The sequence below is a fragment of the Eublepharis macularius genome, chromosome 13 (genome assembly GCF_028583425.1).
Source record: "Eublepharis macularius isolate TG4126 chromosome 13, MPM_Emac_v1.0, whole genome shotgun sequence".
Taxonomy (NCBI): Eukaryota; Metazoa; Chordata; class Lepidosauria; order Squamata; family Eublepharidae; genus Eublepharis; species Eublepharis macularius.
In genome coordinates this window covers 11,545,846-11,562,092 of record NC_072802.1, presented here as the reverse complement: position 1 = coordinate 11,562,092, position 16,247 = coordinate 11,545,846, and the positions used below count along the sequence as shown (strand labels likewise).

Below are 16,247 nucleotides of genomic sequence, written 5' to 3'. Positions count from 1 at the left end.
TTAGTGCTAAAATGGCGCTATTTCCCGGCAAACACCCACCTTATTCCAACACTGTAGCGATTTTCTCTCTTCTGCTTTGTGCTTGATAGTCGCGCTATTTTGTGCCTCAGTGTGAATGCCTCACATCGATGTATTTCGCCTTGCAACGTCCTATGCCCTCCCTTCAATCCCAGAATCCATTTCTTCCTGAGACTCCCCCTTTTTAAATTTTATTATGTCCTTATAACGGCATAACGACATAACACAATGCAAACTTTCTGCTGAAGTAAAAATGACTCAATCGCCATGGCAGAGTCGTCAGCGATGGGGATCACGTCAGACAGGGAGTTTTCTGTGGGCAAAGGGCTATTTATATAATTTCAAAGCTGGAAAAACAAAACGGTCATAATGTTTTGCTCTAACGGAATGTTTATATGCTGTTATTCCGTTATAGCGGAATTAAATGCCAGAATAATAAAAAAAAGGGGGGAGGAGCTGCTTCTGCGCGGTTAGAGAGAACAGAACAGAGTGCTTCGGTGTGGACAGCTGGTGGCGCGAAGAGCCGTTAGGTGACCCAAAGAAACGTTACTGTGCCGATAACAGGTAGGACGCTATATGCTGTAAATTTAACGGAAGAGATGCCCGTGTGACGACGGCCACAGTTTTAGACTGGAAAAGCAAAATTGATAGAGCCTTCCGGGAGGTGAAGATAAAACTGACAAACCCTCTGATGAGCTATCTCCTACGGCTCTGTCTTTTAAAACTACACTTCCTGGCTAACATTGTGTCTCCCTACACTTGTTGAACATGTGTTCAGGCATCTTGTGTAGAGAGACCCTTTGAGAGAGCCAGACCATTAGCCTATCAAATGGAGCAGTGCTTTCTCTGACTGGCAGCAGCCTCCAGGTCTCAGACCTTTTACATCATGTCCTACATGATCATTGACTAGACATGTGGGAAATGGCACTGGCAAAGCCCATGCTGTACCACAAAGGCAACGTCCAGTGCTGTTCACACATTGTTCAAAAGTTATATTTTATTTTACCCTAAGCACAGACTAGCAGTCAGGCGACTTTTTTATGTTATGATTCTGTCAGCTTATCGTTCCCAATGGTTTCAGTATTCATCCACTTTGTGTTGATTCCAGATTCCCTGCAGACCCTCCTACTGTGCAGTGACTGCAAAGACCACAGAACAACGGGGGAATGGGCAAATGCAGCAATCCAACCTGGCCTTTGAAAACCTAAGGACATTTTTTGAGTCCGCCATTTTGATTGCTACCAAGGTGGCTTCAAGTGGGCTTAGCTCAAAGAGATTCCAGATGGGCGTCTTGAGAACTGACATAAAAGAATGCTTTTTAAGGGCTGCTAATACTTTCCTTAATGGGCAATTTATGGGAGCTAGTAAAGGGCGGTGATTAGAGTCTAATAATCTGGTCTTAGAGAACTCAGACTGAATTTCCATTCAGCCATGAAACAAACTGAATGACTTTGGTCTGGTTACATTACTCTCCCACCATGTCATAAACCTTACAGAACAGTTCAGAGGGTAGAAATACGGACTCTGCTTTGAGCTCCTTGGATAAAAAGTGTCAAATAAAAAGGAACAGAATTCATCTGCAGAAGTGAGGCAGAGATGTACATCAAGGGAGTAAGTGTGCAAGAAACGGCTGTTTGCAATTTATTTTTTAATTTGGAGAAAGCTTAGGCTGGAATAAAATAAAAATAAAATAAATAAAATAAAATCTCATTAGAGTTTAAGGTGTTGAAAGACTCCTGTTTAATTTAGATCTCAATACATATCCCTTTTCAGAGAAAGAACATTTCACAGCTGGGAGAAGTGAAGGCTCCATAATAGCATATTTGACAGCTGTGTGGTATAGTGGTTAGTGCATTGGTCTAGGCTCAGGGATACCCAGGTTCATATCCCCACTAAGCCATGGAAGCTCACTGAGTACCTTTGGGCCAGTCACTCTCTCTCAGCCTAACCTCCCTCATAGGATTGTTGTGAGGATAAAATGCAGGAGAGGGAATGATGTAAGCTGCTTTGGGTCTCTGTTGGGCAGAAAAGTGGGGAATAAATGAAGTAAATAAATAAAATAAATACAATCTATTTGTTTAACATGATAATTTACAGATCCACATCATGCTGGCACTAGAAAGCAGGGTGAGGTCTTTAACTGACTGGAGAAGTATCTTGTGGGTTCTCGAAAGCTTATGCTACAATAAAGTTGGTTAGTCTTAAAGGTGCAACTGGATTCTTTACTATTTTGCCACTACAGACTAATATGGCTAACTCCTCTGAATGTAGGAGGACAGTAAGGCTTGGGAAGATGTTGCCTGCTTCTGAGCATTTGCCAGGGCCGGATCAATGGGGGGGGGCAGGGGGGTAGTCTGCCCCCGGCGCCCCCAAAGAGGGGGCGCCGGGCGCAGCTGCCAGCCCTGGGAGCGTGCCTGGGGAAAGGCGAATGGCACGGGTGGCCTCCCAGCCACCCACACCATTCGCTTCCCCCCCCCGCCCCCGCAGCAAGCCAGCTGTCCCGGCGCACTGCAGAGTTGGCGGCGGCAGCGGCAGCGTGAGTGGCTGGGAGGCCGCCTGCGCCGTTCACCTTTCCCCAGGACAAGGGGCGCGTGGCAAGCCGGCCGCCCCTTGTCCTGCGGGGCAGATGAGGCACACGCGCTGCCGCTGCCGCCAGCTCCACGGTGCGCTGGGACAGCCGGCTTGCCGCGGGGGCAGGGGGGCGCCCCAGCATGATGATGTCACAGGAGTGACATCATTACACAACACCAGGAACACGCCCGAGTGCTATGCGTGCACGACTAGCCTGACTACAGTTGCCCTGGGCACTGGCAACCGTAGATCCAGCCCTCGCATTTGCAGAATTCAATTCTGAAATTTTGCAGAACTTCCCATCCTGCCCCTCCTCTCTTTAAATTTCTCTTTGGTCAAAACAGAATTGTTTAGAAATTGATTCCAAATTCCTAAAAAGAGGAAAAGAAATGGATTGTTGGATTTGAGGGAGAGAATGGATATCGAGAAATTAAGAGAATGTCCAATTCCCAGTCCATTCTAGCCAAGAAAGAATGTTTCTTTCTTCCATCCCAAATTCTTTGCCTACATAAATGAATCAAAGGAAAAGCTTCTGCCACAAGAACCCAAATACTACACTCACTGTGAGCCATCATTGTTAGACCTGTTACTATAGTGACCAAAATGCTGTCTGCACAGAATGTGACTGTTCTTTCCGTTCATGTTTCTCTGTTTTCAAGAGGAGGCATTTTATAATTTCTTTTAAAAGAAAGACTTATTTGCTGGGAAACATTGCCTTAATTCCCCAATTTAAGCCCTATTATGCCTTTGTTTATCTCAGAGAAACAAAACCCTTTAAAGAAGAGAATGTAATTGTGAGAAGACACCCAAATGGCAAGCTGAACACAAGACACATCATCAACTTATTTACAACAATCTCTGCTCTTTGTTTTCACTGAAATCATCATTGTTCCCCCAGAAGAACTGCAGCCAATTTAATCAGAAAGGCAGGAAGAGATGTGTTAACGTACAACACCAGGTTAGGCAATTGTTCTCGGCTGTGCCGCAAGCAACACATCCCTTTCCGTGATGGCTCCCTCCTGCAGCTTGACAGTTTCAGATCCTCAGTCTCGATTTCATTTTTAGAAACTGTGATTGAACTGTGAGAATTGTCTGTACAAAGAAACACGAGGCTACAATATGTTTTTTTTTAAAATCACTTGGCTGCTCACAAATTTAATCAAAGTTTTAATTTTTACGAGGTCTTATGAGATCTGTTGGAATTAATGAAACATATAAAATATTGTTTCTAATTATCATTATTAGTGACTAACCATGACTGTTGACAACCTGTAGCCTTTGCACTCCCCTCCAAAATGTTCATATATGGGTTGCAGAAGTGAGAGGAGAGATGCAAAGAGAGCGTGCGAGAGCTGTAGATGTGACCAACAGAGAGGAAGGGATGTGCATAAAGAGATTGAGAGCTGTAGATGTGATCAACGAGAAACAGTGATGTGCAACAAGAATGAGAGCTACAGATGTGACCAACAGAGAAGTGAGTGAAAAAACTTCCACAGTGACTGGTTCTGCTTCTGGGTGTAGGGACATGATTCTTGCGAAGTGTGCAAGAGGTCTGAATTCCTGGCAAGCTCTGCTTTCTGAGAAGAGCAATAACCCAATGGCAGACCTCATGGTCTCAAGCTCAGTTCCTGGCAGCTCCAGCTGAAGGTACTGGAAAAGATCTCTCTCTGCGTGGGACCCTGGAGAGCCACTGCAGCCAAGACTAGACTATAATGAATTAGACAGACTAAACATCTCACTTGGGATGCGGCAACATTGTATGAGCAAGCATCCTTTTCCTCTTACTTGAACCATCTGTGAATAGTTTATTCTGTACCACTACATTGTCCAGGACCCCCCACCCCCACCCAACCACACACATACAGCTGGACAGGTAAGAGGGATGAACTCTATTTACCCACTGGAAATTGAGCCAATGGGTAGCTGCAATCCAGGTTTCAAATAATCTACAACCAGAAGACCACATCTGTAGGTCTATTATTCAGCCCAGCCTTGTCTCATTCCGTTTAATCAGTTTACTTCTGTGTTGTTCTGATCCACTCAAGCAGATGGAATAGGAAGGAAGTGCATATCCCAGTGGCCAGTACCAGTATAAGGATCTTTCAGTGCCATCCAAAGAAGAGGAATACCCTTCTAAGTCCTTTGAAGTCAGGGTATATCTAGCCAGCAAATGTTTAAGATTTTATTTTTCTGTCTGACTTTGTTGGTAGTATCTGAATCCTTACTGATTCTCAAATTAAAGAGCCAGTGTTGTGTAGCAGTTCACCAAGGACCTGGGAGAACTAGAGTTGAATCCCTACTCTATCATGGAAGCCAGCAAGTGACCTTGGGCCAGTCACTGTCTCTGCCTAACCTACCTCATAGGGTTGTTGTGCAAATAAAAGAGAGAAGTGGAGAACAATGTAAGCTGCTTTGGGTTAATTAGAAATGATATTTTATACTGGGGAGAAATGCACAATATAAATTAAGTAAATAAATAAATTAGACCTGTAGTTATTCCAGTTTCCCTCTCTCTTTGTTTTGATATTCAAATAAAGCAATCTACTTTTGCTTGAAGTCAGTAGATGTTACTTTTTTGAGCTTGTTGTATGTCCCCCACTCAACCTCGTTACCTCAGGGAAGCCGGGAAAGGGCTCTGTCCAGAGTCCTGAACGAGCCAAAGGAGAGCCACAGCACCTGTTCTTTTAAAAAATCACTCTGCGGAGGGTGGCAGAAAACCCCTCTTTTCCTCCTCTAGTGTTGGGGTTCCCAGATCCTTTTACCTGTCACCTTAACCAAGGGCAACCCTTCTGAAACACAGTTCAAACAGCTGGTATCCATCAAGAGTTGATGGATGGTCTTCAAGGAATATCAGATTGATTAAGCCTCTTAATGGGTATCCCTCAAAGCACTCTGGTGCCATCTAGCACAATAGTGCCACAGACATGGGGTCTTACTATGCGCCAAGCTCACATCAGAGTTTAAGAAAGCTTGCACTGAACGGGAGGGAAACATATCTGTTTTGCTGAAGTATGTTTATTGGCTTTATTCATTCTAATTAAATCAATTCCCTTTCTGAGTACTGCAAAGGAAAAAAGAGATTTTAGCACCATATGGTACTTTATACTCAATAGTGCTTAACTTTTAACATTTAACACTTGGCCAGTGGGGAATGAGAGTAAGAACAGACTGCTACAGAAAAAAAGATGCACAGGGCGCGGGGGGGGGGGAGCTTCACCCACAAGCTTAGAGTACTAGTATAATATTTTGAGAGATATAGCAAAACAGCCTCCATTTTCATTACCTCTCTTGACCTGAGCCAAGTTTCGCAAACAGCTCTAGAATGATTAATACCCTATTTTGGAACCGATAGAGAGGAAAAGAAATTCCTCTTTGGAGAACCATCTGGACATTGGATTGTTTTTAAGGATGTAATGTATGCCAGCAAAAATGGATGCCATCTCAAATGTGGGATTTAAAAGTGTAAATCACTCCATGTGCAAAGCAACATGCCAAGCCCACAGAACTCATCCGCACTGAGATCCAAACGGAATGGCAGAGAAATTTGGCAGCTATTCACACCTTGAGTATAAAATTAATTTGGAGATTCATGAACAGGGGCACTCACAATCTGGCAGGAAGAAGCATCCTTGCCCAGAACAGCCTAGAATCCTGTAGTCCATGTTGTGTTACTTCCCTCTTACTGGACAGGAGCTTTCACAGATGACCTGCAAAGAATACAGGTCTCCAGAACCATTATACACCCTCCCAGGAACTACATTGATCTATGCAGCCCATCTGTATCTCACCCTTCCTCTAAGGTCCTCCTGTCCCCCTATTTTATCTTCACAACATGGGTTAGTGTGAGAGAAGCTGACTGGCCCAAGGTTACTCAGTGAGCTTCACAGCCTGAGCGTCTTTCTACACAAGATTCCTCGGCATGTGCTCATCAAGTGTAGGCAGACATAATGTTAGCTGGGAAGGGTAGTTTAAAAAGACAGAGCCAGCAGAGATCACTCCTCAGAGGGTTTGTTAATTTCATCTTATGGGAAGGCTCTATCAGTTTCATGTCTCCAGTCTAAAATTATGTGGGATCACAACCAGAGGGCAGTGAGGGATGGAAATGGGCTGGACCCAGGATTTGAACCTGGGTCTCCTATTTCCTAGTCTGCCACTCTGACTACTCTGCATAATGCTGAATCCCTAACCACCCCGGGTGTAGTATGCATGTACCAGAGCAAGTCCTCTGTGAAAACTTCATTGCTCCCGATTCAAATTGGGTCATTCCTGCCACCCCAACTTCTGCTTCAGCTTCCAGTGGGGTATCCTAGTGTTTGGACTAGGATCTGGGAGAGCCAGGTTCAAATCCTCACTCTGCCATAGAAGTTTGTTGGGTGAACTTGTACTTCTCATACCCTCTCAGCCTAGCCTACCTCCTAGGATAAAATGGAGGAGAAAAGAGTGTTGCAAGCTGCTTTGGGTTCCCAAGGGGGAGAAAAGGGATGTATAAATGAAGTATATAAATAAACAAACATGGGAATGGCGGAACCTGCCTTTTGCTTTACACCATTTATATCAATTTCACCATCAATATCAGTAATGCTACAGGACTGCAACAATAATTGGGATGCAAATTTAAAGTGAGGATTGTGCTACGGGGCTCGTTAATATCACTCAGTTAACAGTTTCCTGAGAATGATCATAAGAACAAAAAAAGAGCCCTACTCAGTTAAGTCAAAGGTCCATCTTGGCAGCATTCTGTACACAAGGCAGGACATGAAGATTTGGGCTTCATGTGGAAGCTCTCTCCCATTGTTTGCCTCCCTGCAACCGGCACTCAGAGCGATACGGCCTCTGCTTCCAGAGGTCCCATTGAGCTCTCATAGTAAACAGCCACTGATGGACCATGAATGTGTCCGATTCCCTTGTAAGGCTGTCTAAGAGAGTGCCATTACATCTTGAGACAGCAGATTCCATCAGCTAATAAGACTAAGTGTAGAGAAGGCTAAGTGTAGAGAAGAGCGCATAAGATCTATGAATCTTCAAACTCCAAAACTTGGATCTGGATTAGCCCAAAGCATTTGGGTGAATTAAGAAGCAACATTTTGTCATGGAGGGACAACATCATTTGCACAAAAATAGCCTGATCCAAACGCATCTGCATGCAAACGTCATTCATGCATGGTTTTTGAAACTTTCTCTTTGTCATTGATTTACCTAGAACCCAGGGGAGTATCATCCACTCGACGACAGTGGGTGGGGGCCCCTGCATGTGCAGGTCAGTCCTGACAATGTGCTGGGAGGCCAGCAGCAACATGAAGAGGAAGGTTAGGTATGAGCCCGTGTGGCAGATGAACTTTATAAATGGCTTTTTAATGAACAGTCCCAGCCTGCTCTTGGGTGCAATCAAGTAGGCCACAGAAAGCACAGGGAACAGCAGTCCAATGGTAATGCAGGTCAAGAGTTTCACCGCCCAATGCTTCCGCCGCCATCCAGGAAAGCCGTCGTACCAAAGCGTGGCTAGCAGCTGCTGGCAGTTGGGTTGGGCAACAAACTGGAAAAAGAGAGAGAGGGAGGGAGGGAGGGAGAGAGAAGGGGGGCAGATTAGGAGGGGAGCCATTCCCAGGGAAAAGGGTGATAAGCAGGAGAGTGGAGCCACAGTGGCTGGGAGATGCATCGATTGCCTTTCCCCTCTGCTTGTGGCACACAGGTTGCCAGTTTACTTGTTCCCAAGCAGGCCCTCCACACGAGCTCTTCTGCGAGCTCCAGAGACAGCCTTTATATCGATCAAGTTAATTTCGATCCCACTCCTCCTCCCAGAAGTTCAGGGTGGAGTGCAATCCTCACAACAATCCAGTGAAGTAGGTTAGGCCAAGCAAGAGCAACTGGCAAAGGCTCATGGAGAGGGGGCTGAGAAAAGATTTGAACCCACACTTACCAAGGCTTGCCAACCTCCCATTTGGTCTGAGGCGCATCAGGAATTACAATGGATTTCCAGATTACAGAGATCAGTTCCCCTGACTGCTTGGAGCGTGGACTATGGCATTATACCACACAGAAGTCCCTCCCAACCCCAAACCCCACTGTTCCCAGGCTCCACCTCCAAATCCCCAGGAATTTTCCAACCTGGAATTGGCAACTCTATGTCTCTTAGATCCTGTTTCCACTCTGATCACTGGACACACAGAGTCCCAGTGCCTGAGCCCTCCCCCCTTCAGGAAGCCCTTCAAGATGCCCAGGTCAGAGCTACCCTTTCTCTCTCTATCAGTTTATGTGGGACAGATAGGGGTGCCAGATCCCCTTACCCTTCCAGCAGGAGGGGAGGGACCCAGCACTCACCTTAGTTGTCCTCTTTACACATGTGCACTCCCGGACCTATGTGATAATGTCACTTCCAGGAAGTGACATCATCATGTGGGCCCAGGATTGCATGCAAGCAAGCTTCACAGTGGGCTGATTTGGACCCTAAATGGGCCCAAATCAGCCTACTGCAAAGTGCAGGAGTGTGCCCGCAAGGCCTGTTCACCATCTTTCTCCCCTGCCAACCAGGAGACTGGTAGCAGGGGGCAAAGGGTGGGAGTGGGGGATCCCTCACTCCACTGGGGGAACAGCATTCCTAAAGTCAGAGTTATATCCACCCAGCACTCCACTTTGCTGCCCCGCACTGAAGGAAGATGGCCATTGCAGGATCTCTTAGTCTACAGTGGAGTGCTTGTGCAGGTGGGCGGGGGTGGGAGAGAACACTGAACAGTGTTGTTTGCATGAGTGAGTGGCGATTCTTCTCTTCTGTGTCTCCTCTCCAACTCAGATGGTTCCTGTCCTCCACTAAATGATTTCATGTTGCAGTTTGTTTTGCCATTAAAGTTAAGAGGATTCATACATCATAGAAGAGATTCTTTAATGATTTGCTTAAGGGAAAAGGAAGACATGCCATTAAAAAATAGCTGTTATGACCTTTAATCAACCCTGTCCCTTAGCCTTGGAGGGAAAATGTTCCTAAAAGAACCCAATGCCAAAATGACGACCCCCCCCCCTTGAAAATAGTCATAATCCCTAAAGGCAAAATTGGCACTCGACACCCAATCCAATAGAACTACTCCCTAGTCATTGACCAGCAGGCTCCACTAATGAAAGCCTTTGAGAGCAAGTGACTCAGAACCAGGGTAGTAGACTTTTGCCTAAAGCCCCTGACCATCAATTTATTCATACCCAAGGCAGGAATAATACAAAATGGGAGCAATGAAATCATAATAAAATGAAAGTGGAACACTGTATCTTAACCAGAGGTTTTCCACCTTTCCTGCTAAAGAACCTCAGAGCATGGACATAAAATGTGGTGTGTGTGTGTGTGTGCAGCTGTCTTGTGGGCAGCGCCGGATCTAGGGTTGCCCGTGCCCGGGGCAACCCTAGGCTGACCACCTCGTGCGTGCAAGCAGTGCACGCGTGCTCCCCGCGCTGAGTTATGATGTTACTTCGGTGACATCATCATGCAGGGCGGAATGGCGGGGGCAGCGTGAGGGGCTGGGAAGCAGCCCGTGCCATTCGCCTCCCCGCAGGCGAATGGCGCGGGCAGCCTCACAGCCCCCCACACTGCTTTCGCCTGCCCCGTAGGACAGGGGGCAGCCGGCTTGCCGCACACCCCCTGCCCTGCAGGGCAGGCAAAAGGCAGCGTGGCCACCCATGCCATTCACCTGTCCTGCGGGGCAGGCAAATGGTGGGAGCGGCCCCGCAGCCCCCCGTGCTGCCTTTTGCCTGCCCTGCAGGACAGGGGGTGCACGGCAAGCTGGCTGCCCCTGTCCTGCGGGGCAGGCGAAAGGCAGCACAGGGGGCTGCGAGGCTGCCCACGCTGCCTGCGCCCTCTGGCAGCTGCTCCCGGCACCCCCTCCCTGGTGGCGCTGGGGGCAGACTACCCCCCTGCCCCTCCCTTGATCTGGCCCTGCTTGCGGGCTACCCTTTCTCGTCACTGAACTGAGGTCTGCTGCCTCTCTGAGCTTAGAACTATCACAGTGGCCAAGGCAAAGCAGTCAAGGTAAGCTACAAAGACCTCTTCTCCAGCTCCTGTTACCAATTGTTTAAAAACTATTTTATTAATTTAAATGTTGATCAATAGGAAATGGAGCAGTTGGGTGTGCATTTTTCCTATACTTGCTAAATTCCCCGCCTCCTCTAATCTAACCTCTTCAATACTGTCTTTACAGTTTCAGCCATTGGTGAATGTTCCTCTCTATTAAACTCATGAAACTTTTATGCATTGCATCTCATGCTCAGAACCATTCTGAACTTGTTGCCAATCTTCAGGAATCACAAGTGATCTCCTGACTTCCAAGATCAGTTCCCCTGGAGGAAATAGCTGCTTTGCAAGGTGGACTCTATGGCATTGTGCCCCATGGAAACCCTTCCCCTTCCCAAACCCTTCTCTCCCCAGGGCCTGGAAACAGGTGGGACTGTTGGGGATGGGAACATGGTGGGCCCACCGCCATGGATGTGGTGACATTACCCACTGCCATTTCTGGGTTTCCCCTGGAAGTGATGCCATCACACCCACGATGCCACCCAGTTTTATTTTCTAGGCAAAATCCCCCATCCTGACTAAGGGCTTACTGTCATTTGACCACAGCTGCCAGGCATTAACTCAAGACCTTTACTGCATGGAGCTGGCTGTCACCTACTTATTGATGGCATCCAATGAACAAAAATTGTTGGCATGTATATGTCAGGCCTGGCTAGGGGATTCTCTCAGACTCTCCACTTCATCCAACACAGTGGTATGAGTTAAAAGGGTCTTTATTCCAATAAAACTCCCTAGAAGTGCACTGATACATACAGAATGCCCAGAATGCTGAAGCAAAGTCTTCCCTGAGAGGTTATACCCGCAGTCCCCTCCCCGCAGTTCAAACAAGCAAAAGTCCTGAAAAAGCTGCAAAGCTTAGTTTCCCAAGGTCGTTTCCCAGAGTGATAACGCTCTGCAAAGCGTAACCAAGATACAGTGAAGGAATAAAGTTACACTACAGGAAGAAAGCCCATCCTTCCCAGTAGATATGCATTCGCAATTATGGCAGGCAGGCTGGCTTGCCTGCCTGACAGTATAAGAATTTGGGACAACATATGTCTTTGTAACTTGGTATTCCAATATTTCTAACAAGGCACTGTCACTTTAAATGAACAGGCACTGGTCACTTTTATTATTTTTGAAATGTTGAATGTGAAAACGATTTGAAATGCTTCCATAAGCACTTAGCACTTTGTTGTAGTCGGATGACTACTTCGAGCAGATTATATAGCTTGTGACTTTCAGTAGCTGTTCTTTATTGATTGATTGTATCTTCATTGCCTTGGAGATAATCAATATCAAAATGCTGATATTGGCATACTCAGCGTCTTTAAAATCTGTGACTTTATAATGAGTATGTCATATATGTCTGTCTACATATCTGCCATGAGTATTTTCTGTGTTCTGTGCTGGGTAATGATTCTCCGAGAGTACACGAAGTTGCCTATTGATCGTCTGCTTGGCTGGAAGTTCCTTATCTTGCAGGTGTCTAGGGTGGCATCTACTTTTGTTTTCACAGCCGCCTGAGAAAGCGTCCTTGAAGACCAGGCAAGCCTGGGAACTGAAAATGACTTTGTTTTTGCTTCTCTCCTCCAGTCCCTCTCCCCTCCTGCCTCGAAAGCCCTTCCTCCCCCTCCTGACTAGACATGGGCATGAATGGGGAAAAAAACCCAAATACCCTGTTCGTTGTCATCCATGAACAACAAACAACCAACATGGATGAACATGAACTGTTCCTGGACATGTTAGATGTTTGTTGTTTGTGGGGGCCAGAACCCCTCCAACCCCAACCCCCCCAGTTAGCTCCCCTCCCCTCAAACCCACTTACTTGGCCCTTTAAAGATCCCTTTAAACTATCAGCTGGCAGGCGGCAGGGGGGAATCCTGGCAAAAACAGCAGTGTCTGCTGGCAGCTAGTTTGAGGGGTCCTCTGAAGACACCACCCCCCAAGTTTCAGAGAGATTGCACCCCGGGAAAGGCATGATCCACAGGTCTCCCCCGTGGCTGTCATTTTCTCTTCACAGTGGCAAAAACAGCAGTGTCTGCTGGCAGCTACTTTGAGGGGTTACCAACTGACCTTCCCAATGTCCAATACCCACCAAATTTGCAGGGGACATAGTCCTCACTGTCCTCTGAAGACCCCTCCCCCCAAGTTTTAGAGAGATTGCACCCCGGGAAAGGCATGATCCACGGGTCTCAACAGCAGATTGGGCTGTTCATGGGTTTTTCTGTTCGTAATGCTGTTTGTGCCCATGTCTACTCCTTGACCCCTCCGTGCCAGAATCTCAACCGTCCTTATCCCAAAGGTGGGAACTTTCCCTATAACTGACCCCTCCAAACTCCCATACATCACTTCTGCTAATGACCTTGTCTGAGATGCAGATACTGATAGATCTCTAATAAAGTTACTTTAACTCATACCCTGGATTGTGTGCAGAGAAGTACTATGGGGATCTAACTGCCAGAACCTGACAGAGCATTACCAAATAAGACAGTTTTCAATATACTTTATTGTGTATATTTTCTTAGTTAATTGGTCATGGCACTGCGGGCTTGTTGCTTAGGCATCCAATTCCATAGCTATGAATAACTTCTTCTAAAGGCTTTACCTAGAGATTGAATAAACATGGGGGATAAGATTGCACCTTGTGGAACCTTACAAGATCATTCCCTCATGAAAGATATCTGGTGTCCAACAGCAACTCTTTGAGTCTATTCCATGAGGAACAAATGTGTCCAAGACACATCCCCTGATACCTACTTTTGCCTCCAAATGCCTCAACAGGATGGCATGATCTACTGTGTCCAGGAGGAGCAACAAAAAAGTATAGTTTTCATTTAAATTCAGGTGGAGATCATCAACTAAAGCCACCAGAGCTGTCTCTGTCCCACAGCCCAGATGAGCCTGATCTCGTCAGATCTCAAAAGGTAAGTGAGGTCGGCCTTGGTTAGTAATTGGATGGGAGACCTCCAATGAAGACCAGGCCTACAGAGGCAGGCAATGGCAAACCACCTCTGTTAGTCTCTTGCCATGAAAACCCTGTCAGGGGGTGCTATAAGCCAGCTATGACTTGAGGGAACATTCCACTACATGATTTTAGCAGCCAAGATGGGCAAGGATCCTGTGCACAGATACCAGGATGCTGTCAATATCCATCAATGTAACTGGGTCAAAATGGTCCATAAGCAGACCAAACGATGTCATAAGCATTTCTTCTGCCTCACCTATATTGCAGCTGGAATCCTGATCAGATTGTATTATTTTGTCAGCAAAAAGCTTTGCAAAGGTATCACAGCTAATTGTCTGTTCCTGAGCTGGTAAAGGTTCAGATTTAGGAGGCAGAAGATGTTGAGATACCTTAAATAATTGGGATGGTTGTGAACCAGGTGATGAAATGGTTGCACAGAAATAACATTTATCTGCTATCACTGCCTCTTTGTAGGTTTTCTAATGGGCTGTACCGCATGCTATGTCAGATTTGGTGTGAGATTTCCACCAACATCTTTCTAGACATCTCCCAGCACTCTTAGATTGCCCAGTTTCACAGTAAACGATGGGGATGGATTCCACCCCAAGAGTGGGAGAGGTCAACAGGAAGCAATCCTGTCAAGGGCTTCAAGGAGCTCCATGTTCCAAGCTTCAGAAGAGAATGTGTTAGAATGTGATAGGAAATCTGAGCCAGAAGATAATGGTCAGAGCATGGCTCAAGCTGAGTCTCCAATTCTGAATGAAGATCTTTCATCAAAGGCTCCATGCAAAAGATTAAGTCCAAGATGTGGCCTCTTTCATGAGTTGGTTCTGTCATGATCTGATAGAGACCTAGGGCAGCTAAATAGTAAAGAGTCCAGTAGTACCTTTAAGACTAACCCTCTTTATCGCAGCATAAGCTTTCGAGAACCACAGCTCTCTTCGTTAGATGCAACTTTATTGTAGCACAAGCTTTCGAGAACCACAGCTCTCTTCATCAGACACAACTTTATTGTAGCATAAGATTTTGAGAGCCACAACTGTTGCATCTGACAAAGAGAGCTGTGGCTCTTGAAAGCTTATGCTACAAAAAAGTTGGTTAGTCTTAAAGGTGCTACTGGACTCTGCTATTTTGTGACTACAGACTAACCTGGCTAACTCCTCTGGATCTAGGGCAGCTAAAGAAGCTACAAAATCCTGAGGAGGGTTCAAGAGTCAACCCCCCTCCCCTACCACCACCTGTTTCAGCATGTGATAACACATGGGCGGGAGGAGACTGAGAGTGCCTCATCCTGCTACACTACATTTACAATCAGGATTGGGTCCTTGCAACATCTTTAAATCATTTTCAAATGGCAGTAGTGTCCTCATGGCTGTCAGATCTAGTTTTGCCCGAAGGCTGAACAGAAAAGGCAAAAAGAGGCATTTCCCAAATTACTATGAGCTGCAGCTTCTGCCAAGGATCATCAGGCACATACATGGCCTTCAACGGCAAGTTCATCCATAGGATGTGTGGAATCACTAAGATGAAAAAAACAGGAGCAAAGTGCCTTTCCCTTGACACTGAGAAACCCCTTTCGATCCCCAGAACTGAGAAGACAGCTCCGAGATTAGAAGACTTGATTCCCACCTCCTTTCTTTTTAGAAGCCAAGGTTTGTGTATTACTTTACAGATCAGACCTGGCACCTGGCCTTGTGTGGTCATCCGTACCCCGCCCTCCCCCCCCCCCCCCCGTTCACTGCTTTGACTCCTCTTCTACTATGCAACTGTGGTGAAAGTTTCACTTCCTTCCTGGTGCCATCGGCTCCCGAACATAATTTTCATTCTACTCCATAATCTTTCTTCATTTGCCCTGGAGAATAAAGAGCGAGTGCGGATTGCACATTTATTATCTTTTCACGTGACTCTGCCATATGGGACAGGCTTCAATGTGAGCAGAATATTTTGTACTGAGTAAAATCAGGGAAGACGCTCCGCAAGCCCTATAAATGTTTGAATCTGCTTCATTTTATATTTGTGCCATCAATCATGCCTTAGGCAAACTCCATTTGGTTATGGCCACAGTTGCATTCACACCCCTCATCCCTTTTTAGCAACAATGAAATTACGATGCATCAATTATACATGTTCTGTAATCAGCAAGAAGGACACAATGCATTTATTTTCGCCCAGCCCCCAAGCAGCTCCCTTCTCCTTCTTCCCTTTATTGTCAGGCAGAGGTGCGAGACGCGGAAAAATCTGTTAAGTAACAATGTTCGGGATATGAAAAGTGAGAATGATTGAAAGACTGGATATTCCAGGCCTTCTGCCTATGCAAGAAATGTGAAGGAGGCAAGGCTATGTGTAAACCTCTAGGAAAAGACTCGCTTGATAAGAGAAAAGAAATCTTATTAATTAGATGAATGCAGACCATCTAATTTAAATAATTCTGGAAATGAAAGTGTTCCCAGTTCAGCTATTTGACTTCAAGTTACACAGCTCTTCAATTTCCATATTCACCTGCGCATTTTGGTAGACGTGACGTCCTTCTACCAAAAGGGGACTCCATTGCAGGGGACCACACACAGAACACATGGAGCTGTTTTCTACTGAATCAGTCCTTCGCTCTATCGGATCAGTATTATCTACTCAGACTGGCAGCCGGTCTCCAGAGTGTCAGGT

General features: G+C 46.2%; 1 protein-coding gene across 1 annotated transcript in view; it reads right to left on the bottom strand.

The window, feature by feature from the left end:
* The window catches only part of TRPC5 (transient receptor potential cation channel subfamily C member 5), a 239,519-nt gene that overhangs the window by 71,223 nt on the left and 152,049 nt on the right, over positions 1-16,247 (bottom strand). Inside the window, exon 3 of the mRNA XM_054996536.1 lies at positions 7,786-8,122. Coding sequence (XP_054852511.1) covers positions 7,786-8,122 — 337 coding nt within the window. The remainder of the gene's footprint in view (positions 1-7,785; positions 8,123-16,247) is intronic.